The sequence below is a fragment of the Lissotriton vulgaris genome, chromosome 9 (assembly GCF_964263255.1).
Source record: "Lissotriton vulgaris chromosome 9, aLisVul1.2, whole genome shotgun sequence".
In the NCBI taxonomy this organism is placed as follows: domain Eukaryota; kingdom Metazoa; phylum Chordata; class Amphibia; order Caudata; family Salamandridae; genus Lissotriton; species Lissotriton vulgaris.
Genome location: NC_141697.1, coordinates 430,936,081 through 430,960,671, shown reverse-complemented (window position 1 = coordinate 430,960,671; position 24,591 = coordinate 430,936,081). Strand labels below are relative to the sequence as shown.

General features: G+C 44.9%; 1 protein-coding gene across 2 annotated transcripts in view; it reads right to left on the bottom strand.

Moving 5' to 3' along the window:
• MARK3 (microtubule affinity regulating kinase 3) overlaps positions 1-24,591 on the bottom strand; it is a 669,509-nt gene that overhangs the window by 352,128 nt on the left and 292,790 nt on the right. For both annotated transcript variants that reach the window (XM_086937855.1, XM_086937856.1), the window contains exon 11: positions 21,521-21,633. In XM_086937855.1, coding sequence (XP_086793981.1) covers positions 21,521-21,633 — 113 coding nt within the window. The remainder of the gene's footprint in view (positions 1-21,520; positions 21,634-24,591) is intronic.

Here is a 24,591-nt window from a genome sequence, read left to right as displayed (position 1 = left end):
CTCTGGAAGAAGGTTTGCGTCTGCCACATCAGCAGTACATTTCCAAAATTTCTCAGTATGGGAAAATATTAGAGCAGAGTTGTTGAAAACCCTTAAACATGCAGGTTAGTAGGTTTGCAGACTCAAAAGGGCATTCCAACCCTGAAACTATTGCTTACGACTACTTTCAGTCCCAGTATGTAGATCTGCCAAAACATGGCGACATAAAGGGATTGCTAGTATTCAAACACTACCATGGTATGAGCCCTGGCATAATCAAAGAGGCTATATAAGAGCTCTTATATAATGAGATTGCTGCCATAATTTGTCGCAGCACTACATGGCACCAAAGGGACAAGTGGATTTTGTTACAGGACAAGTAGATTTATGAAGCAACCTGCCCCATGGACAAGAAGATATTTTAATAAATTCCACACCCCTGAATAGTGCGCATGGACATCGGCTCCATCCTTAGATTGTTTTTTGCCAGCAGGGAAATTATGTAATTTCGTAAGAAACAGGAAGGATGCTCATGTAAGCTGTATCTAATTAAGATAATACTTGAACAGATAAAGGTAGCCGGGGAGGCGTGTGTAACTCTGCAGCTCTACATGCCAGGAACAAATGCATACTGGCACATAGCATTTTCCGTTTGAGGCATACGAGCTGCAGATTACACACTGTGCATAGATTGTATAGCAGTACCCACTTAGTGGCGACCACCTGCATCTGTTGCAGCAGTTTGAAACAGTGTTTTGAGTACAGCCTGGCCCACAGTAGATTGTTGTTTAGTTTGCACATCTTCACAATAGTGTTTTGTGAATGTGTGCGGTGTAGACCATGTGGCTGCTTTGCAGATGTCATCTAAGGGAAGGTTCCCTAAAAAGGCCATTGAAGCCCCTATCTTTTTAGTAGAATGGACTCTAGGAGGAACAGATAACGTGCGTTTAGCTTTGTGGTAGCAGATCTGTATACAATTGAAATCCACCTAGCTATCCCAGATTTTGATATGGGGTTGCCTTTGTGTGGTGGTGAGAAAGACACAAAAAGTTGATTATTTTTACAAAAGGGTTGTGTTCTTTCAATGTAGTAAAGCAATGCTCTTTTGAAATCTAAGGTATGAAGAGCTCTTTCTGCAACTGTTGGTGGCTGCGAAAAGAATACAGGCAGCTCTACAGATTGATTGAGATGGAAGGGCGAAATGACTTTTGGAAGGAATTTAGGATTGGTACGGAGAACAACCGTATTATGATGCATTTGCAGAAAAGGTTCTTGAATGGTCAATGCTTGTAGCTCACTAACTCTTCTTAGAGAAGTAATAACTACTAGGAAAGCAACTTTTCAAGTTAAGAATTTCACTTCACATTTATATAAAGGTTCAAAGGGAGGTCCCATTAACCTTGCGAGAACAATGTTTAAATTCCACACAGGTGAGGGTGGTGCTCAGGGAGGAATTATTTTTTTGAGGCCCTCCATAAAAGCCTTTATGGCAGGTACTCTAAAAAGTGATAAATGCGGTCTATTTTGTAGGTATGCTGCAATGGCAGAAAGATGCAGTCTAATAGATGTGTACGTTAAGTTACATCTTTGGAGGTGTAGTAAGTATCCTATGATGTGTTGAATAGACACATCTAGGGGATTGAGGTGGTTGTTCTGACAGTATATTACAAAACGTTTCCACTTGGCTGCATAACATGCCCTAGTGGTGGGACGTCTAGCTTCTTCAATCACGTTCATACAGTCAGGAGGAAGGTTAAGATAACCGAACTCTAGGACTTCAGGAGCCAGATCGCTAGGTTCAGCTGAGCTGGGTCTGGGTGTCTGATCTCTCCATGGTTCTGGGTTAGGAAGCGTGGGGACAGGTATAGCTTTTGATGGGGTACCACAGAAAGTTGCAGCAGCGTGTTGTACAATGGTTGTCTGGCCCAAGTTGGAGCAACTAGAATGAGAGTGAGAGAATGTTGCTGAAGTTTGCGCACCACTAGTGGAAGCAATGGGAGAGGTGGAAAAGCGTACGCAAATTTGCCAGACCAGTTCATCCATATCGTATTGCCTTTGGACAGCGGGTGTGGATACCTGGCAGCGAAGCTTGGGCATTTGGCGTTTTCGTGAGTGGCGAAGAGGTCTATCTGAGGTTGTCCCCACATTTGAAAGAACGGTTGAAGAACTTGTGGATGAAGTTCGCACTTGTGGATCTGTTGTGTCTGACGGCTTAACAGATTGGCTATGGTGTTTTGTACCACTGGAACATGTCGAGCTAAGAGGAAGATGTTTAGCGGTATAGCCCATCTCCATATCTGCTGCGCTAACAGAAAGTTGAAGAGTGTGTGTCCCTCCTTGTTTGTTTATGTAGTACATGGCTGTCATGTTGCCTGTGCGGACTAAGAAAAAGACACACAATTGATGGATGGAATGCAAAACAAATCAAAACATTCACCCCCAGTCAAAAGATCTGGGTTAAATCCATCAATCTTTTGCTTACCATGCCACCCCAGTTTATACCTGGCCATATGCAAATCAGTATTGACCCTGTGCCTGATGGGAACAGTCCAGCCAAAACTGCCAAGCCAGGTCCTCCCTGGACCGGAAACAAGCATCCTAGGACCGGTTTAGGGGTTTCACCCCTCTTCAGCCAGGGTAGCTTGATTCCAGTGGCACAGTGAGCCCAGGACCCACATCTCGGCATACCTGGCGCACTTATGGCGAGAAAGCAAAAGACACAATTGATGGACACAATTGTCTGTGCGGACTAAGAAAGCTTTGCCCGATATGTGCTTTTGGAATGCTTTTAGGGCTAAAAAAATGGCTAGTAACTCAAGGTGGTTGATGTGGAGTAACTTTTGTTGCGGTGTCCACCTGCCCTGCATGGTGTGCTGCAGGAGGTGGGCTCCCCAGCCGGAGAGCGATGCGTCTGCTATCATGACTATTTGAGGAACTGGCTCTAGGAACGGTCGGCCCTTGGAAAGGTTTTTTGTGTTCCACCATTCTAGAGAGCGGCGAGTTCGACCGTCTACCAACACTAGGTCTGTTAATTGACCTTGAACCTGGTTCCATTGTCGTGCTAAGCACTCTTGAAGAGGACGCATTTGTAGTCTTGCATGATGCACTATGAATATGCAAGAGGCCATCATTCATTGTGTCTGTATCCTTTTTCATTTTTTCAAGGGATACATCCACATTAGGTCCAAATAAGTGTTGCTCATCGAAGGGTTGGTTGAGTATGGCACTTTGTACTTCAGGTTTGAAACCTGAAATGCGTAGCCAGGCATGCCTACGCAAAAGGACACTGGTATTAATCACCCTTGAAGCGGTATCTGCTGCATCTAGGGCACAACGAATAGAGGTATTGGTGATGGTTTTACCCCCTTGTATAAGTTCATTGGCCCTATTCTTGTACTTACCAGGAAGGTGCTGCATTATGGATTCTAACTCGTCATAATGTGCCCTGTCCTACCTTGCTAATAGTGCCTGAGTATTAGCAACACGCCAAATGTTTGCTGCCTGTGACGCCGTTCGTTTGCCCAAGGTGTCTAGGAGTTTAGACTCTTTATCTGGTGGGGGAGCCTCGCCTGTTTGGGAATTGGCTGTTTTGCGTGCATTGGAGACTACAAGGAGTCTAGTGGTGCAGGCCCTTTAATGTAGGCTGGGTCTGAGGGGGCAGCTTTACACGTCTTCTCAATTCAGGGGTTGATTATTCTAGCCCTAACTGGATCTTTGAAGACCTCTGGCGCATGCTTAATGACCCCTTTAAGCATGGGTAAAATGGAGGTGGACCTTTGTGTGGTATCAAAGGTATCCATAAGGAAATCCTCCTCTAATGTGTCAGTATGTAGGTCAACTCCATGATATTGGGCCGCTCTATGGACAAGTTGGTTAAATCCCATAGTGTCCTCTGGTTTGCAAGGCCCGGAGGGGTATATGTCATCTTGTGGGATGTTAGGGACGTCTGAGGTACTATAATCATCCCACGGGTCAGGTGAGCTAGGAGGACTAGGATTATCAAGTGGCTCATTATCTGCACCACCCCCTGTGTCAACAGAGGTGTTAATCCCTGTTATCATCATCTTCTAATGGAGTAGGAAATGGTGTAGGGGAGTGATGAGGCAGGGAAGGAGGTGGTGGAGGAGGAGGAGAAGGTATCCTTAGAGGAGAGGTGCCAATGTCCTTCTTAGGACGAGGAGCCGGTGCAGGCGTCTCTAATGGTCGTTTTTCAGATCTAAGAGGCAATCGACCAGTTTTGGGATCTTTAACAAGAGTCTTGTGTAGGATCTGGATGGAATAGTTCCTCTGTGGGAGGTAGATCCTTCAGTGCCGAGGTTTTGGTTCCGTAGGCTTTTTCGGCACCGAACCGGTAGCATCTTTTGGCTTAGACACATGTTCTTTTGTAGAGTCTTTGTCCGGTGGACCGTGTGTTTTTTTCAGCTCCAAAGATTTTTTCGATTCCGGTGGTTTTTTCGGCTCTGAAGCATGGGAGTCGGGTGCTTTCGATGGCAATTTCTTGCTCAGCTCTGACTGTGGTTTTGGTGCCGAGGAGCTGGTGCCAGTCTTAGATGTGGAAGCAGCTGGCATGGAGGTTGGCTTCTTTTTTGGTGCCGGTAGGTGTGTGCCGTACAAAAGGGGGTGGTGATGGACGGAGCATCTGAATCAATCAAACACTCACACCCTGTCAAAAGATCTGGGTTTGGATTAAACCCAGATCTTTTGACTGGGTGCGAGTGTTTGATTGATTCAGATGCTCCGTCCATCACCACCCCCTTTTGTACCGGTAGGTGTGTGCCGGCACCGGGGGTAGGCGGACTCGAGCCCGAGTCGCCTAAAGGCTTACTAGGCTTCTTTGCGGAGCTCGAAAGTGGGGCATAGGAAGCAGTCTCTCGGTGTGCATCCGGGCCCGAAGGCGAGGGTGTGACCGAAGCCTTTTTGGAGGGTGTCGAGGAAGGGTTGGGGTCAATGTGCACTTACGACCCTCTGTGCCAGAGTGATGTCTTCGACGTCAGAGTCGTCGGCCACGGAGTCGCGTCCACGCCATGTTCTTGCTCCTGCTCCTGCTCTGGCACGTCGACACCCTCTTGGGAAATGTCGTCCGGGATCGAAGATGACGAGCGAGCCATTGTTCTTTGAGCTCGTCGGTCCCGAACCGTCTTTTTGGAGTGGAAGGAGGCACAAGTGGAACAGTCTCTGGCCTCGGGATCCGGTGAGAGGCAAAGGTTGCACACCATGTAGATCGGTGTGGGTAAACTTCGACCCACATTGAGGACACTTCCTAAATGGCGTCCTTTCCATGAGCCAGAGAGTAAGGCCCAGGTAGGCCCTCGTCGACGACCGGAATCGAAGACTTCGAAGTCGTGATGAGTCGAGTCGATTAGAAACGCGATCGAGACAATACCATCGAACTGGGTGAGGATTGCGCGCCAAAGGAGAATCGGTTCCAAACCAGAGCGCATGAAACATATCAGAGCCCGATGGAGGAAAAAACCAATCTAAGGATGGAGCCGATGCCCATGAGCACTATTGTCCAAAGGAGGAGTCACCTATCTTGTGACTTCCAAAGACTTTTCAGGACAAAAACAACTGCAAACATCCGGGCCCAACACTAGGTGGTAACCTAAGCACAGTGTGTAATCTGCAGCTCATATGCCTCGAACATAATATTTTTATACAAACAAAATTGGTCAGAGTTTAGTCTTTGAGTGTGTGGCATCATTTCATGCTTGTGTGTGTACAATAAATGCTTAACACTACCCTCTAATAAAGCCTTAATGCTCGCCTACACTACCATAAATAGAGAGTAAGGCCTTATCTACTTTTACCTCTGAATACCTTTGGCAGGCAGCTCACCTTAGTGGTGTGACTGGCCTGGTACTGCACCAGGCCTCCCTGCATTTCCCACCTGTCCTATGCCAACCCCCTGCCAAATGGACCCAGGGAAGGGGGTTGGCATTTCCCCTGTCTCTGGAAGTCAGTGTTGCATAACAAAGGAGGCAGAGTCCTTTAAAGCCTCCTGCCTTGATATGCTGATTACTGAGCCATCCTGCTTGGAGGTGGTGACAACACCTGGATTGCAGGAACCAAGTGCACTTCTGGCAAAATTGAATCAGGTACCAGGCAAAAAGTGGGGGTGGCCATGTCAAAAAAGTGGCACGTTCCTATAGAACGGATCTGTCGTTCTCATCAGAGCTGCTGTCTTTGGAACTGGAGAACCAGGTTTGAGTATCGGCATTGGCTCACCATCCTGTGATACTGAGCAGATCCCTTATCTCTCCTGCTTTAAAATGAAGAAACAAAGGATTGTGACCTTGTGTAGTGTAAATGATTCTCATGTAAAGTGCTCCAACACCTTTGCGTCGAGTTGCTATATAAAAAAAGAAACTGTTTTAAGTCCCAACCCAGAAGAATAAAAATCCTCATTGAGCAGACAGTTGCTGAAATTGTAGCTGCCATCACAGAACAGAAGTCTGAATATTTGAAGCAGGTTAGCCCAGTGGGAGCTCTCTGAAGTGGAGGATATTTCTTGCTGAAACGCTTTCAAGTCCAACTCAGATTGGAACGTGCCTGTTTTTCAGAGGTGCAGGGAACCTTGTTTAGGTTGTATTGAATTTCAATACAAGGCCATGGAACTGCAGGTCGAATAAGTTTCCCCCCACAGGTCTCCATGAAATTCTGGAGGTAAAGTTTCCAAACTTTCTTGTGATATGCAAACAAACACAGGAGTAGATTTTCAAGTCCCCCAGGAACACAGGGGAGCGCAGTTAGAAGAGTCTCAGGGTGTCAGCAGAGGCTTAAACTAACCAAAGGCAAGAAAGTGACAAAAACCAGAGCAACAATAACATTTATTTCTGGGAATCACGCTCAGGTAAAAAGTCCTCAGTACTATATCTCCACTCTTGTGTCATACTTTATCATCAGCCACACCTCTTCATAAAAAAACTTCTAGTGCCTAAATTGGCACCTCACGAACATGTGGAGCACCTTTGAGGGAGGGAGTAAATATGGAAATTGGATCTAGAAACTCTAAAAATCAATGTACCTAATCCCAATGATGGTTCTTTAACGTGGATAGATCTAGTGGATGTTTTAAATTCTAACTGTAAACACACGCTGGCAACAACATCAGGCACACAATACCTATTCGTATGGTCCTGTGAACCAGCATTTACTAGAGTTGCAGGAGTTATACTACACATGTCTGGAAATACAGTACTAAGAACTCTTTACCAAAGGGAAATTCCCAGAAATAGATTTGTTTTCGCTCAAGTTTTTGTCAATTTCTATTCTATGGTTAGTTTCGGTTCAGGTACTAGGACGCAATTAATTGACTGCCCATTTTCCTCTCGTTCCCTAGGGCCTTTTCCCTAAATTGGGATATTAAGGTCCACCAGCTTATAGATTGTCAGTAGAGGCCAACAGCAAAGTCTAGTCCAGGTCCGGTCCGGTTGCGAATGGTTAGCTGGCTACTTAAAGTAATAGGCCTCTTGCAGCTTGTTGTGCCCCTGTAGCCACATAGGTCAGCCAACTGAACCTTGGAGTCAACTTCTTTGCCCAGGATAAAAAAGAAAGCAGGTCCAGTGCTTCGGGGCTCCTCTCATCACTGACAGCAGGCCCAGACCTATTCTGATCTTCCCCTTTTTCCCAGGTGAAACCCACAAGGAGCTGATCAGCCATGCAAAAAGATCAAGCCAGGGTTCTCTCCACTGATGGACAACGTCCTGTGCAGCCTCTGGATAGAACTACCATTCGCAGATTTCCCCCCCCCCCCTCCTAGGTGGTTTACAACCTCAGAAATTCCCTGGCAGACAAGCTGCTTGCAGAGGATAAGAGCCTCCTAGCACTACACCCAAGGTCTCAACCGCCATGTTTGTTGCAATACCACATGGCGGTGGTGTTGTCCATGAGCATCTCTACCAGTCTGATGGTAGACAGGAAAGACTTCAAGCAAATTGACCTCAACTCCAATAATTTTTTTGGATTTGAGCTTCTGCCGAAGACTAAAAGACTCTGAACTCCATCTCTGCCAGATGGTCTTCCCAACCCAGAAGCGACACATACGACCTCACTGTCAAGAAGGGCCTGCGGCTCACCCAATTGCGGTTCAGCAGTCTCCACTGCAGGACTTTTGCAGGCTCCTCTGAAATCTGGATACAATGCGACTGACTCCCTTGGAGCTGTAAGAAGCTGGCCTGTATATACTATACCAAAATGAGGTATAGAGTGCACAGAGTTTAGTGGAACCCCAAATAAAGGCAGAGGTAAAAGATGATAGCACCTTCATCTTTATTTGTGGTAGTGCGAGCGAGCAGTAAGGCTTTATCAGAGGGTAGTGTTAAGCATTTGTTGTACACACTCAATCTGCAATGATGTCACACACTCAAAGTCTGAACTCAGACCAATTTGGTTTGCATGAAAATATTAATTAGTTATTTTATTTCTATAACCAAGCCAAGCCTGGTAAAGGTAAGTGAAATAAAACGCTTTGCAAAATCTTATGCAGTGGTTTACCATTGAATGAGAGTTCAAATGCAATTGGTTGAAATACAGGCAAGTCAAAATGTCGAAATTACTTTTCAGATTACTTACCTGTTAATTTTCAGATTACTTTTTAAGTTACTTTTTCTACTTAGTGTGATATGCCTAGATATCACACTGGGATATTTCCTAGAGCATAGGTAAGTAAAATCAGTTTTGTACAGTTGTAGCTTTTCAGATTTTCATACAAATCAAATCAATACTTATAACAATTTGTAAGGGAAAACAGTCAATGTATTCCTCTGGAGAGAAATGAAGTTATCGGTTAACAGGTAAATACTCAGTCTTTTGGGTTGAGTTTCTGGGGTTAGAACAAGGGTTCCCAAGGGTCGAGGATGCACTCTCAAAGCATCCTCAGCAGCACTAGGGCAGCCGGGTGCTGAGGCCCAATGTTATCCAATGGGGATAGGCAGCCTCTGGTTGGTGGCTGCTCACGAGCAGGCCACATGGTTGTGGGATCAAAGCTCCTGGTGTTAGGCTCAGGGCAAAGGGAATCCGAGTTAGCACACAAGGTGCACCTGCAACGGCGCAGGGAGGTGTTTTGGCGTTGGGTGCCCGATTTTCAATGGGGATTTTTAGTTTGGTTTTTAGCTGCAGGCTCGGTCCAGGAACACTTCCGGGAGAATCCAACAGCTGGGCAGTTAAGTTGGAGGGCTCGGGACGTAGGGTGCATCTCGGGATCCTTTTCCAAGAGCGCAGGGCGGCTGGATGCAGGGGTGTTTTTTGATGTTGGATTTCACCATACCGGGCCACTCATGGTTGGGGGGGGGACTCCGTGCAAAGGCCGCAGGCGACATCAAGGAGCACACAGTGGACTCGGAAGCCCTGGGGGACCTCGCTCGAACGGTGGGCCACTCAGACTCGGGCAGTAGGCATCTGTACAGTGGTGGATCCAGACATCTGGTTTATTTGTCTTCAGCAGGCTCAGAGACTTTCTTGGCGGTTTCTTTTTATCAGAGCTGCTGATTACAGGAGATCCGGTCTTTGTTGAAGGCTGTCATTCCTCCCAGGGTTTTGGAGGTTGCTGACTGCAGGACAGGGCGACTTCTGGTGCAGGATATCTGGGTAGGGATGGGACCAAGTAAATTATTCTCTCAGTCCTCTGCTGGGCGTCTTCTTTTGTCATTCGTAGGTTGCAGGAATCTCTCTTCTTGGTTAAGGGCTGCCCCGAAATACTGTATTTAGGGGGCATTTTAGGGGGTCTCGAGGTCAGTAGCCAATGGGATATTGACCTTAGGGTGACTACACCCTTGGTGTGCTCACTCCACGTGGGGGAGTGGGCACAATCCCTAATCCTGATTGGGGAGTGCCTGCCACCTCGCCTCCCCCACCTGAGGGGTGGGGTTGGCAGAGGTGGACACACCTTCTGGGCTGGCTAATTTTTTTCCGACTGCCTTACCGCCGAAAAGGAGGGGAGACAGGAAGTGGGCCTGCTCCTGATAGCAGGAGAGACTGTGGGTCGCATTACAAAGGCGGCAAGGCCTTCTGGTGCAGGATATCTGGGTAGGGATGGGACCAAGTAAATTATTCTCTCAGTCCTCTGCTGGGCGTCTTCTTTTGTCCTTCGTAGGTTGCAGGAATCTCTCTTCTTGGTTAAGGGCTGCCCCGAAATACTGTATTTAGGGGGCATTTTAGGGGGTCTCGAGGTCAGTAGCCAATGGGCTATTGACCTTAGGGTGACTACACCCTTGGTGTGCTCACTCCACGTGGGGGAGTGGGCACAATCCCTAATCCTGATTGGGGAGTGCCTGCCACCTCGCCTCCCCCACCTGAGGGGTTGGGTTGACAGAGGTGGGCACACCTTCTGGGCTGGCTATTTTTTTTCCGACTGCCTTACCGCCGAAAAGGAGGGGAGACAGGAAGTGGGCCTGCCCCAGATAGCAGGAGAGACTGTGGGTCGCATTACAAAGGCGGCAAGGCCTTTAAAGGTCCCCTGCCACAGATGGCTCTTCCTGGGGGAGGGGGTGGGGGGGGGGGCCAGTATGCATCTGTTCTTGGCATGTAGAGCTGCAGATTTCTAGACTTGGCATTAGATCGCCACCTGGTGTTGGGCTCGGATGATTGCATGTTGTCGTCTTGGAAGAGGTCTTTGTAGTCACGAGATAGGCGACTCCTCCATTGGACGATAGTGCGCATGGGCATCGACTCCATCCTTAGCCTTGATGGGAAATGATGGAGTCAGTAGAAAGAAAGGATGTCCATGCGTGTTTATCTAATTAAGATGAAACTGGAACAGATACAGGTCTCAGGGAGGCAGGAGGGCGTGTAGAAATCTGCAGCTCTACATGCCAAGAACAGATGCATACTGGTGAGTAGCATTTTCGGTTCGAGGCATATGAGCTGCAGATTCTACACTTTGCATCGGTTGTGCAGCAGTATCTCCCCTAGCGGTGGTCACCTGTATCTGTTGCAGTAGTTTGAAAGAGAGTTTTGAGGACAGCTTGGCCTACTACAGCTTGCTGCTTGGCTTGCACATTAACACAACAGTGTTTAGTGAAGGTATGTGTTGTAGACCATGTTGCTGCCTTGCAGATGTCTTTTAGGGGAATGTTCCCTAATAAAGCCATGGAGGCTCCTAGTTTGCGTGTTGAGTGCGCTCTACGAGGAACTGTTAATGTGAGTTTTGCTTTGCGATAGCATATTTGTATACATTTAACAATCCACCTTGCAATTCCTGTTTTAGAAATGGGGTTGCCTTTATGTGGTGGAGAGAAAGCTACAAATAGTTGCTTTGTTTTGCGAAAGGACTTAGTCCTATCAATGTAATAGAGAAGAGCGCTTTTGACATCTAGTGTGTGTAAAGCTCTCTCTGCTACAGAGTCTGGGTTTGGAAAAAACACTGGTAAATCAACAGATTGGTTTAGATGAAAAAGAGTAATTACTTTAGGAAGGAATTTAGGATTATTTCTTAGAACCACCTTGTTACAGTGTAATTGTAAGAATGGTTCTTGTATAGTGAAAGCTTGAATCTCACTAACTCTTCTAAGAGAGGTAATAGCAACGAGGAAAGCTGTTTTCCATGTGAGAAATTGTAGTTCACATTTGTGTAAAGGTTTAAAAGGGGGTCCCATGAGCCTGGTAAGAACAATGTTTAGGTTCTACACTGGAGAGGGTGGTAACCTAGGAGGAATAGTTATTTTTAATCCTTCCATAAAAGCTTTTATTGCTGGTACTCTAAACAACGACATATGTTGTCTGTTTTGTAGATATGCGGCAATGGCTGCAAGATGTAAAAGTATAGATGAATATGCCAGATTACATCTTTGTAAATGGAGAAGGTAACTGATAATATTTTGGATGGAAGCATCTAAAGGATCAATTTGATTATTATTGCAGTAAATGGCAAATCTTCTCCATTTAGCAGCATAGCAAGCTCTAGTAGTAGGTCTTCTGGCTTCTTTAATGATATTCATACAGTCTGATGGCAGGTTAAGGTAATCAAACACTAAGACTTCAGGAGCCAGATCGCCAGATTCAGTTGACCTGGATCTGGATGCCTGATGTCTCCATGGGTCTCCGTTAGCATGGCTGGTGTCAGACAGTTTTTGGTGTGGAACTAGAGAGAATTCTAGTAGTGTGGTGAACCACGGTTGGCGTGCCCATGTGGGAGCTACCAGGATCAGTTTGAGAGACTGTTGTGTGAGCTTGCGTACCACTAGTGGTATTAGTGGGGTTGGCTAAAAAGCGTACGCAAATTTGCCTGACCAGCTCATCCATATTGCATTGCCCTAGGATAACGGGTGTGGAAACCTGGCGGCGAAGGTTGGGCATTTTGTGTTTTCATGTGTGGCAAACAGGTCTATGTCTGGATGACCCCACTTGCGAAAGAATGGTTGAAGAACTTGCAGATGTAGTTCCCATTTGTGAATCTGTTGTGTCCGTCGACTCAACAAATCGGCTATCTGATTGTGAACTCCTGGAAGGTGTTCTGCAAGCAGATACATGTTTTGTGGAATGTCCCATCTCCAACTGTTTTGAGCTAGCTGGGACAGTTGCATGGAATGTGTGCCTCCTTGTTTTTGTATGTAGTACATGGCTGTTATGTTGTCCCTCTGGATTAAGTCAGCTTTGTTCCGTATGTGCACTTGGAAGGACTTCAGTGCCAGGAAAAATCAATTTAGAAAAGAACAAGGGGCCCCCTGTGAAAAGGTATATACCCTGACAAGGAAAATTACTTTTTCTGGAAAAAATTCATGCACCGGGCATAGTGCTAAATACTTAGTTGTGCAGCAGTTGTAACAGATTACTGTATAATCATAAATCTTATACTACAGTATTTGCAAAAATATATCATTTTTTTATTTTCATTTCATGTTTTTATCGTTGTTGATATCAAATATAAAAAACACATTCATACATAAAGTCAATAATCATTGTTCTAAAAAAATACATATTACATTTCTCCTATATACAAATTACCACAAAGATATAAATGAGGTATGGTCTGCCCACAAGGCACCAATCGCTTGAAATTCAGACAAGTGAGTGATCAAAGATGTTCACAATCTACAGAAGTCATTTTAAATGTCACTCTGTCCTCTGGTGAATACCACACATGTTGTCTACATCCATTAAAAAACACTGGTTACAGCAAATTTTTGCCAGGAAAAATCGCCAGCAACTCTAGGTGATTGATGTGAAGCACTTTTTGTTGAGCGTTCCATGTTCCCTGAGTTGTGTGGTGGAGCATCCTGTGAGAGATGCGTCTGTTGTCAGTACTATCTGTGGAACGGGCCCGAGGAACGGCCGCCCTCTGGACAGGTTTTTGGTGTTCCACCACTGCAGAGAGCGATGTGTGCGGCTGTCCACCAACACTTGGTCTGTTAGTTGTCCTTGTGCCCGATTCCACTGATGTGCTATACATTCCTGCAATGGGCGCATTTGCAGTCTTGCATATAGTACAATAAAAATGCAAGAATGCCATCATGCCTATTAATTGCATGAACACTCTGGCTGGGAAAGAGTGTTGGTTTTGAAACCTTGTGACTAAGGCTTGAATGCTCTGTATCCTGGCTGGACTGGGATAAGCTAGAGCTGTATTGGTGTTTGTGGTAGCTCCTAGGTATGGATGTACATGAGAGGGCTGTAGATGTGACTTGGTGTGGTTTACTGTAAACCCCAAGTTGTGCAGTGTCTGAATCGTGTGAGATGTGTGTTGAACACACTGGTTGAATGACTTGGCTTTTATGAGCCAATCGTCTAACTATGGGAAGACATGGATAGGTTGTCTTCTGAGATGTGCTGCTACTACTGCTAGGCACTTTGTGAACACTCTTGGTGCAGTTGTGACCCTGAATGGAAGAACTTTGAATTGATAGTGTTGTCCTTCTAGCACAAACCTGAGATACTTCCTGTGAGAAGGATGTATGGGAATGTGAAAGTAGGCATCTTTGAGGTCTAGTGTAGTGAGGAAATCGCCTTGTTGCAAAAATGGGACCACTTGTTGTAAATTGACCATGTGAAAATGTTCTGAGTGTATATACAGATTGAGAGGCCTTAAACCTAGAATTGGTCTTAGTGTCCCATCCTTTTTGGGTATTGGGGAGTATAGTGAGTAGACCCCTGTTCCTTGATGTTGCAATCGAACTAGAACTATTACATCCTTTTGCAGCAATGAGAGAACCTCTTGTTGGAGCTGGGTTTGATATTCTGTGGACATTGGACGCTGTCTGGATGGTATATTTGGAGGGGTAGCTCTAAGCTCTAGGCAGTAACCATACTGGATAATCTGTCTTACCCACTTGTCTGTTGTGATGGAATTCCAGACCGGTAGGAACTGTGTTAATCTCCCCCCTAAAGGAGTGGTAAGCTGTTGGGGGAGCAGAAGGAAGTCCCTGTTTAGTGGTGGAAGAGAATCGATTGTTGTTGCTACCTCAACCTCTTCCCTTATTGTTGTAGCCCCCACTATCCTGTATTAGAGGATGATTGTGTATTTGTCTTAAAGAAAGCTGAATTGTCTGCTCCAGCTTGTTTGGCGCCTCCTCTGTAGAAGGAGCGACGAAAGGAGCCTCTAGGTGGACTGCAGAGCTCCCAGAATTGGCTGCGTCAGTGTCTTTTTTAATTTTTTCAAGAGCTGTGTCTACTTCTGGACCAAACAAGTGTTGTTGGTTGAATGGATGATTTAATATAGTGGTCTGTACCTCTTACTTAAATACTGAAATGCGTAGCCACGCGTGATGTCTAAGGAGGACACTGGTGTTTATTGCCCTGGATGCAGTGTCTGCTACATCTAGTGCACATTTAATGGAGGATTTGATATACGTTTACCGTCTTTTATGAGGTCATCTGTTTGTGCCTTATATTGGTCAGGTAGATGTTGTAAGAGCTTCTCTAGCTCATCATAGTGAGCCTGTCGTATCTTGCTAGGAGGGCTTGTGTATTAGCAATGCGCCATGCATTGCTAGCGCACATTTAATGGAGGCATTTGATATAAATTTACCGTCTTTTATGAGGTCATCTGTTTGTGCCTTATATTGGTCAGGTAGATGTTGTAAGAGCTTCTCTAGCTTATAATCGTGAGCCCTGTCGTATCTTGCTAGGAGTGCCTGTGTATTAGCAATGCGCCATGCATTGCTAGCTTGGGCAGCTATTCTTTTCCCTGAAGCATCTATGATCTTTGATTCTTTATCAGGAGGTGGTGCTTCGCCTGATGTTTGGGAATTTGCTCTTTTCCTACGGTTTGAAACTACTAAGGAGTCTAAGGGTAGCTGTCCTTTAATGTAAGCAGGATCCACAGGAGCTGCTCTGTACTTTTTCTCTATCCTTGGGTTTAGGATTCTTGCTCTTACAGGATCTTTAAACTCTTCTGGCGCATGTTTAATGACTCCTTTAATCATTGGCAGTATTTGCACAGATTTTTGGGATTGTTCAAAAGTGTCTAGTAAAAAAATCTTCTTCTACCTCATCTGAATGCATGGTGACATTGTGATAGATGGCAGCCCTCTTAATTAAGTGTCCAACCCCCATATTGTCTTCTGGAGGAGAAGGTTTAGATGGATATATATGTGGGTCAGGAATATCTGGTATATCCTGTGGGTTTGGATACTCCCAGTCTGGTGAACCTGTTGGGTAGGGAAAAGGGTCATCTTGGTCTTTACCTCCCCCAATGCTATACTGATCATCATCAGCATCCTGAGGAGGTGTATGTTGTGGAGAATGAGGAGTAGGATTTTGAGATGAAATGTTTAAAGGGAGAGAAGGAGATACAGGAGAAGAAGGGTGCATAGGAGATGTCTTGACGGGCACTGGAGGTGTAGGTGCTGTATCTCACTTCCTCTTCCTGTGTGGTGTGGTCTAGTGGAAACATGTCCTGTTTCTGGATCTATGTATATCCTTTTTTGCAAAGGATCAGGTCTAAAAAGCTCTTCTTGAGACATTTTTTTTGCTGCAGATTTTTTCGGCTCTAGGCCTGGTTTCTGCTTGTCCTCAGCCTTAGGAGTGGTTATATAGTCCTTTGGCGTACTTTTCAGCACAGAAGGTATTGTTTACAGAGTCGAGGCCTGGTTCGAGGGCTTAGAGGCATCGGAAGCAGGCTTTGTGGGTTTCGGCACCGAAGATTTTGGGGTGGAAGCAGTCTTCATTGGTGCCGTCTTGTCTTTAGGAGTCGACGGTTTCTGAACGTTTTTCGAAACCGGGACTTCTTTCGGTTTCAATGCCGAGGGAGCTGGTAGTATCAGCACTTGCGGTTTGCTCGGTATGGAGCTACCGGAAGGCTTTAATATTTTATTCGGAGCCAGGCTCGATGGCAGGGCTTTCGAAGCAAGGTCTCAGTCTCGACTGGGCCCCGAAGGCGGAGTTTTGACCTTAGCCTTTGGTTTAGGGGTTGGGGCTGGGGTTGGGGTTGGGGCAGTCGTACTCACGCGTTGACCTGATGGTATGGAGTCATCGGAGTTGTATGCCCTAGATCCGATCTGGAGATCATCGGAATCTTCCTCGGGGGCACATACACCTTCCTCGAAGATATCCACTGGTTCCAGAGCTGATCTCTGCATGTCGCGTCGATGGGCCCTTCGATCTCGAATGGCTGTCTTGGATCGAAAGGACGCACAAGCTGTGCAGCTCGACTCGTCGTGTTCAGGTGATAAACACAGGTTACACACCTCGTGATGGTCGCTGGGTGGAAATTTAGCTCCACACACGGGGCATTTTTTGAATGGTGTCCTTTCCATGAATTGTAGGCCTCACCACGTGGGTAGGCCCAACACCCCGCGTCGACAATCGGAATCGAAGTGATGAAATCGAGTCTATGTATATTGAAGTTAAAGTTTGTTTTTAGAAGTTTTTGCGCGTCGAAGTCTTTGAAAAGTAGATTTTCAAACCGGAGCGGAAAAGTTGCATCCAAACCCAGTTGCGGAAAAAAACAATCCAAGGATGGAGCTGATGCTCATGCGCACTATCGTCCAAGGGATGAGTCACCTATCTCGTGACTACAAAGACTTCTTCCAAGATGACAACAACATGCAATCATCCGAGCCCAACAGCAGGTGGCGATCTAATGCAAAGTGTAGCATCTGCAGCTCATATGCCTCAAACAGATTGTTTCTGGGCTCAGGGAGTGAAGGCTCCCACCCCAGGGGTCCAGAAACATGTCTCGTGGAGGTACAGTTTTGGGAAAGAACACAGGCCCTGGGAACCCGATTGGCAGGGACCCAGGGCACATAGAGTAAAAGTGCATCAGTAGTTTGGCAAAAGTGGGGGTGTTACAACAAAAGAAACCCAGCTTCGTACAGGTGATTTCCCGACTGGGACTTCAGACCCCACATCAGAGCCTACATATGCCATCTGGCATATTTCACCAGTAGGATGGAGGAGGTCAACAACTGTAGCATCCCCAGAGTCACCCGCACTGATATCCAGGACAGAGGCTGAAATATCAGAATCAAAGCTCAAATGTTCTTGACTCTACACTCCTGGGGAAAGGCACAAAACCATACTGGATCTGATGAAAGGGAGCATCTGTGATGGAGTCCGGTGTAACACTGGCACATTGATCGTGAACCCCAATGAGAAGAGACGGTTTGTCATCGCCTGGAGGGGGTTGACGGCTGCCTAGGGCATGCCTACCTTCAGCAGCCAGCTATCGACAAATGGGAAGCCTGGAAACCCCAACATCTAAAGGTATGCACAATCAAACACTCCAGGGGCACTGTTGAGGCAAAGAGAGAGCACTGTAAACAGAAAATATTTCTAGCACAAATTATGATCGGCAGATAGTGCCTATGTGGCCAGCAGGACAGGAATATGGAAATAAGTATCCTGCAGGTACAACAACACAATCCAGTCTCCTGGGTCTAGGGCAGACAGTACCTGGGCTAAAGTGAGAATCTTGAATTTGCCTTTACGCAGGCAGGGGTTGAGGGGGCAGAGATCTAAAATAGGACAAAGCCTTCTGCCCTTCTTAGGCACAAGGAAGAAACAGGAGTAACATTCAGCTTCTACTTGCCAGAACCCTCTCTATGGCCCCTGCTGCAAGACAGACAAGAGGTTCTCAGTTAGCTGCTCTGATGGCACTGGAAGATCACAGCAAAAGACACACAATTGATAGGCGGAAAGCAGAACAATCAAAACATTCACCCTCAGTCAAGAGATCTGAGTTAAATCCATCCATTTTCTGCTCACCATGCACCCCAGTTTAGACCTGGCTATATGCAAATCAGTCTTGACCCTGTGCCTCATGGGAACAGTCCAGCCCGAACTGCCAAGCCAGGTCCTCCCTGGAACGGAAACAAGCATCCTAGGACCAGTTTCGGGGTTTCACCCCTGTTCAGCCAGGATAGCTTGATTCCAGTGGCACAGTGAGTCCAGGACCCACGCCTGGGCATACCTGGTGCACTTAGGGCGAGAAAACAAGACACACAATTGATGGACGGAATGCAGAACAAATCAAAACATTCACACCCAGTCAAGAGATCTGGGTTAAATCCATCATTCTTTTGCTCACCATGCCACCCCAGTTTAGGAAGACGAGGCATGGTGTATTGAAATGGGGAGGCCGTAACCCCAATGAACAATTTGGAGGATCATCTTGTTTGAGCTGATGGCTGGTCACTCCTGAGGGAAATATCGGATCCTCCCTCCAACAAAGGTAGCTGTGTGGCAGAGAGAACTCACTAAAGTAGTTTTGCAGCTATGGTTGCTGGAGGGGTGAGGGCTTAACTGCATATTGTCTCTGATGCCCTAGAATGTGTGAGCAGCAACTTCCACCAAGAAAAGAATGGAAAACCTCCAGGGCTGGCAAACAAGTCTGGAGATGGAAAAACTGAAAATCCCAGCCTTGTAAGAGTGAAAATGCAGGTGGAATTGTCCAGTGTGTGTAGAAAGACCCTAGGTACATGCTGTGGCCTGGCTCTCCTTAAACCATTCCAAGGCGGAATCGGCGTCGTGACCAAAAAGGTGAGAGCTATCCCAAGGCATGCCCATCAAAGATGCCTAGAAAAGCCCGGAGAAGCCTGCAGTCTTAATCCAGGCGTGGCACCGAAGTGCCACACTCGTACCTATCACGCGACTTAAGCTGTCAGTCGTGTTAAAGTCAGAGCAAAGTACACATTTAGCTGCGTCATGGCCATTCCAGATGGCTTGTGTCAGGGACGCCCTTCAGTCGTACGAAGAGGAGTAGCGGCCCAGTAAACAGCTGGAACTGACGGATTGTACAGCAAGACTTGTGCCATTAAAAATACGCTGGACAAATGACTAATACCTTATACTCCTTGTCAGGTAGGATGGTGGGGAAGGCACTCGGATTGCCTTTAAAAGGTGTTGTTGTACCTGCAGGATACTTACGCCTGCCCCACCAACCTATTAAGCATGGGATGTAGTGTAAGAAAGTCAGAGCTACCTGCCTGTTAGCGGGCGGTTCCGAACAGGGTTTCACCCAAGTGCGCAAAAGGGTATCTGTAAGGGCCTCACTAAATGGCAATAGAGGATCTGTGGAGACTGGACTAGACTAACCTCCATTAAATCATTAGCCTTCATTTCCATAGTTTGGAGTTTTAGGTCGGATACTTTTGCTTCCCTCTGTAGAAGGACAACGAAGGAGGTGCTTTCTTAGGAGGTGAAACAAGGCCAGTGTCTGGTAAAGTGTCCAGGCCACTTGCATCTTGTAGTGTTTCATACTAATCTTCCTCATCATATTGGGGGACAAAATCATTGTCTTCATCACAACTGTCATTGTCCGAGTCAGTGCAAAACAGACTGCTAATTCTGGGCCCCCACTTTGTGTTAAGGGTAAAATATCAGAATCGGAAGGGTTATGGCTGGCTGCTTTCCCGTGGGATCAGAGCGTGACTTCAGTTAAAGTCGTGATGGATCAGGACTGGACAGCACAACAGACTGCCAATCCGCCTCTATCATAAGAAGCGTCAGTCTCTGCATCAATGCGAAGAAAAATAGTGCAGCCGATTGAGCCAGAACCAAAGTCTGCATCATATCTGAAACAGCAGCAAGTTGAAGGGGCCCAGACAGTGCCGAGGGCAGACTTGCCAGGAGGAATCCCATGGGATCCAGATCCTTGTGACTTAAAGCTGCATCATAAGTAATCGGAAAAGTGCCAAAAATGGGCAGCATGGACTCCATGAAGGCCTCCACTTGCTGAGAGGTCACCAGAAGGACTTAAAATTCAGGGTGCAGAGGGACTGGACTCTGAATCAGCTGTGATTGAGATGTGCATGAAGATAGGATGGCATGTTGATGCCCTTGTGCCATCATTAGAGTCCAAGAGTGATGGGAAGGGGCCAATTTCCACGTCAATTTGCATATGTTGCACTTCTATGTGGTTATGTTTGACACTTGTAGTGTGGCACCACATCCGCCAGGAGCCACACAATGCTACTTGCCAACATGCAGAGGTACTCCTTTTAAGCTTCCAGATCCAGTAGGACTCCTGGCAAATATCCACAGATTAGAAGAGTTCATCAAAAATCTACTTTTCCAATATATTTAATAAATATCCAACTTTACCATTAGATGGAATTTTTATTAAATAGAAAAATAAATCTGGGAGAATATGCCATTACTAATGTCACACATTTTCCTTTCTTAATTAGCATGTACCCAACCTTGGAGGAAGCAAGGCATGCCTAGACATGACTTATTTAATATTTAAAATCAGGTTTTCCTGCCTGTCAATGGGGTGCTTTTGACAGGTCTGTGCAGCAGGGTTCAAGCTGCTGTCCGGCTACACAGGATAGGCCGCCTGAAGTCATATTTTCACTGCCTCTGTACTAGTGGATGACACAATAGATGCTGAAGTCTACAAGTGGCATTTAACTTTCCATGTCAGGAAAGCTAAATGTGCAAATTCAGTCTCAAGCCAATTTCAACATGTTTTAGAGGTCAGAGTCACACACTGGACAGCATTGTCCAAGTTTTACAGTTCAAGATTATCATCAGGTGAGTCCGCAAAAAAATAAAAAACACCTAGACAATGAAAATTTAGATAAATGCAAGTTTGAACTAAGGTACAGTACATACTGAAGAGAAGGGTAATCTGACACACCACTGATGCTTGAGCATTCGTAATCACAGAAGAGACTGGATCACATGGTATAAAAGCAAATGTTAATACAGTGGTTCTGAGACACACACACTTACCAAACTTTGGCAATCAAATAAAGGCATGTGTTTATGGGTTAAACAAAAGAAATCTGAAGGAAATGGCTGGATTAAAAGGATGAGAAAAAGCATATGCTGGAGAAGGAAATATCTATTGCCCGAAATGTAAAAAGACTGGATGAAAGAATATGAGGATTACTGCTCCATTGTTGAAAAATAAGAGGTGTAAGAAAATAACTATACAAATTGGGGAAGAGAGGAGATAGACAATACAGAAAACGTGACGGATGCAATCAATGATTTTAGTGCAAAATTTGTTTGAACAAATCAAAAGCAACGTTAAAAAAGAAAACTGATTAAAGTTTCATAAAATCCCATTATAAAGACGACAGACATTAACTAAATGAGGTTCTATAAACTCCACTAACTCAAAGATTTAATCAGACTATAACCAACATGTTTCATACCTTACCTCAGAGGATTTCCTCCCTAAAAGTAAATATGTGGCTGTGATTTCATCATACTTCATTTTACTCAGAGATTCTTGGATTTCCTCTCTTGAATATCCCATACCCAACATAATATCTGTAAACAAATGAAGACGTTAGCATGTGTGTCAAATAAAGGTTTTAAGTATTTTGATATAACTGTAGAATTGCTTAACTGTATAGAAAACTAAACAAGCTGAGATGTTGCTCCTAGGATTAATAGGAGTTTGCTGGTAACCTTTACACCTAGGTAGGTACAGTCAACAGCAGCTTGAAAATTAAAACGGGTGGAACTGAACAGTGATGTTTAGTAGTGTGGGGAGTAGTAGAAAAAAGCATCTAATATTACCATGCACACATTTATTCTAACAGCCAAATTCACCTTTTAAAATTCAAGTGGAGTACAAATCCAAAACACGATTCCTCTTGAAAACGGAGTAGAAAGATGCTCTAATTATTTTTTCGAAGACTAATTAAAATATGTTTATTAAGCATGTTTTGATTTTCAATGAGACAGTAAGGACAAATTACTTGCCTTCGGTAGCGCCTTATCTGGTAGAGACACTTTCTATCTGCAGATTCCATACCCTTTGAGTTTCCCAGGCATTAGACTATATCTGGAAGATTTTTCTTTGAGTAATACACCTCAGCGCTGGTAGGTGATGTTGGTCAGCTCAGCATGATGTCGTCCGCACCTTAGTGATGTACGCACCACCTATATAGGCACCACATTGGCGCGCCGACATCAGTACTTCTCACAAATTTCCACACCTGGAGCACGAAGCCATGAAGTGCACTGACACTGGTGTGTTCCTGAACAACTAAGGTCCTGTAAGGGACCAGCCCTCACCCTGGAAACCGGTCCGCAGTGTGGGGAGGATGGGTGGGTTAGCAAGGAATCTGCAGCTAGATCATGTCTCTGCCACTTAAGGCGTTACCGAAAGTAAGTAAATTGTCCATCTGATAGAGACATCTGTAGGAAGCAGGATTTCTGTTGCAGTAACCCTAACACCCGACTTTTTTGCCAGACTACTGATGCACTGTGACTTGATGTGCCCTGGGTCCCTGCCGATCAGATTCTCAGGGCCTGTGTTCTCTCCCAAAACTGTACCTTATAACCCCAACTGGCACCCTCTCTGGCCACATGTCAGTCCCTTGTAAAAGGTACCATGGATACCAAGGGCGCTGTGGACAGGAAAGGCCTCTTAGGGCTGCAGCACTTGTTTTGCAGCCCTTAGAGGAACTGTACCATACATATATATATATATATATATATATATATATATATATATACACACACACACACATATATGGTATGTTACACTTACAACGCAACTTTTACGTCGTAATGCTGTTACAACGCAGCTATTACAATGCAGAATCCATTACATCGGATGCCATTACAACGCATGGCATTACATAGCAGATGCTATTACAACGCATACCATTACATCGTAAGTATTGGTAAGTATATAATTTTTTTTATTTTATTTAATATTATATAATTGATTTAATTATTATTAATTATAAATAAAAATATTTATTTATGTTTTTAAATATTATAAATTAAATATATTAATTTAAGTAATTTTTTAAATAAGTATGAGTATAGGAGTATATGTTTTGGGGTACTGAGGTATATGTTTTGGGGTGTTTGGGTATTTTTAGGTTTTAGGGCAGGGTTTGGGTTTTGGGGTACAGGGGTGTTTTTAGGTTTTAGGGCAGGGTTTGGGTTTTGGGGTACAGGGGTGTTTTTAGGTTTTAGGGCAGGGTTTGGGTTTTGGGGTACAGGGGTGTTTTTAGGTTTTAGGGCAGGGTTTGGGTTTTGGGGTACAGGGGTGTTTTTAGGTTTTAGGGCAGGGTTTGGGTTTTGGGGTACAGGGGTGTTTTTAGGTTTTAGGGCAGGGTTTGGGTTTTGGGGTACAGGGGTGTTTTTAGGTTTTAGGGCAGGGTTTGGGTTTTGGGGTACAAGGGTGTTTTTAGGTTTTAGGGCAGGGTTTGGGTTTTGGGGTACAGGGGTGTTTTTAGGTTTTAGGGCAGGGTTTGGGTTTTGGGGTACAGGGGTGTTTTTAGGTTTTAGGGCAGGGTTTGGGTTTTGGGGTACAGGGGTGTTTTTAGGTTTTAGGGCAGGGTTTTGGGGTACAGGGGTGTTTTTAGGTTTTAGGGCAGGGTTTTGGGTTTTGGGGTACAGGGGTGTTTTTAGGTTTTAGGGCAGGGTTTGGGTTTTGGGGTACAGGGGTGTTTTTAGGTTTTAGGGCAGGGTTTGGGTTTTGGGGTACAGGGGTGTTTTTAGGTTTTAGGGCAGGGTTTGGGTTTTGGGGTACAGGGGTGTTTTTAGGTTTTAGGGCAGGGATTGGGTTTTGGGGTACAGGGGTGTTTTTAGGTTTTAGGGCAGGTTTTGGGGTACAGGGGTGTTTTTAGGTTTTAGGGCAGGGTTTGGGTTTTGGGGTACAAGGGTCTTTTTAGGTTTTAGGGCAGGGTTTGGGTTTTGGGGTACAGGGGTGTTTTTAGGTTTTAGGGCAGGGTTTGGGTTTTGGGGTACAGGGGTGTTTTTAGGTTTTAGGGCAGGGTTTTGGGGTACAGGGGTGTTTTTAGGTTTTAGGGCAGGGTTTGGGTTTTGGGGTACAGGGGTATTGTAGGGTTCAGGGGTAGGTTTGTGTTTAGGGATAATTAAATTATATTTACCATTTTTAAATTAATTAAAATATATTTAATAAATTAAATTAATTTTATTACATTAATTACATTTTAAAATTAAAATTAAATTAAATAAATTATTTCAATTAATTTAATTTAATTTCAATTATAAAAATATCTACATTAAATTAATTTCATTATTTTAATTACATTATTTCCATTTTTTATTAAAATTACATTTATTAAATAGATATTTTATTAAAATAAGTTAATGGCTATTTTAAAATGTATTTTAATTAAATTAATTAAATTAAAATTAAATTAACTTAATAACATTTTTTTAAAAAAGGCATACTTACCTATACTTACGATGTAATGCCATGCGTTGTAATAGCATCTGCTATGTAATGCCATGCGT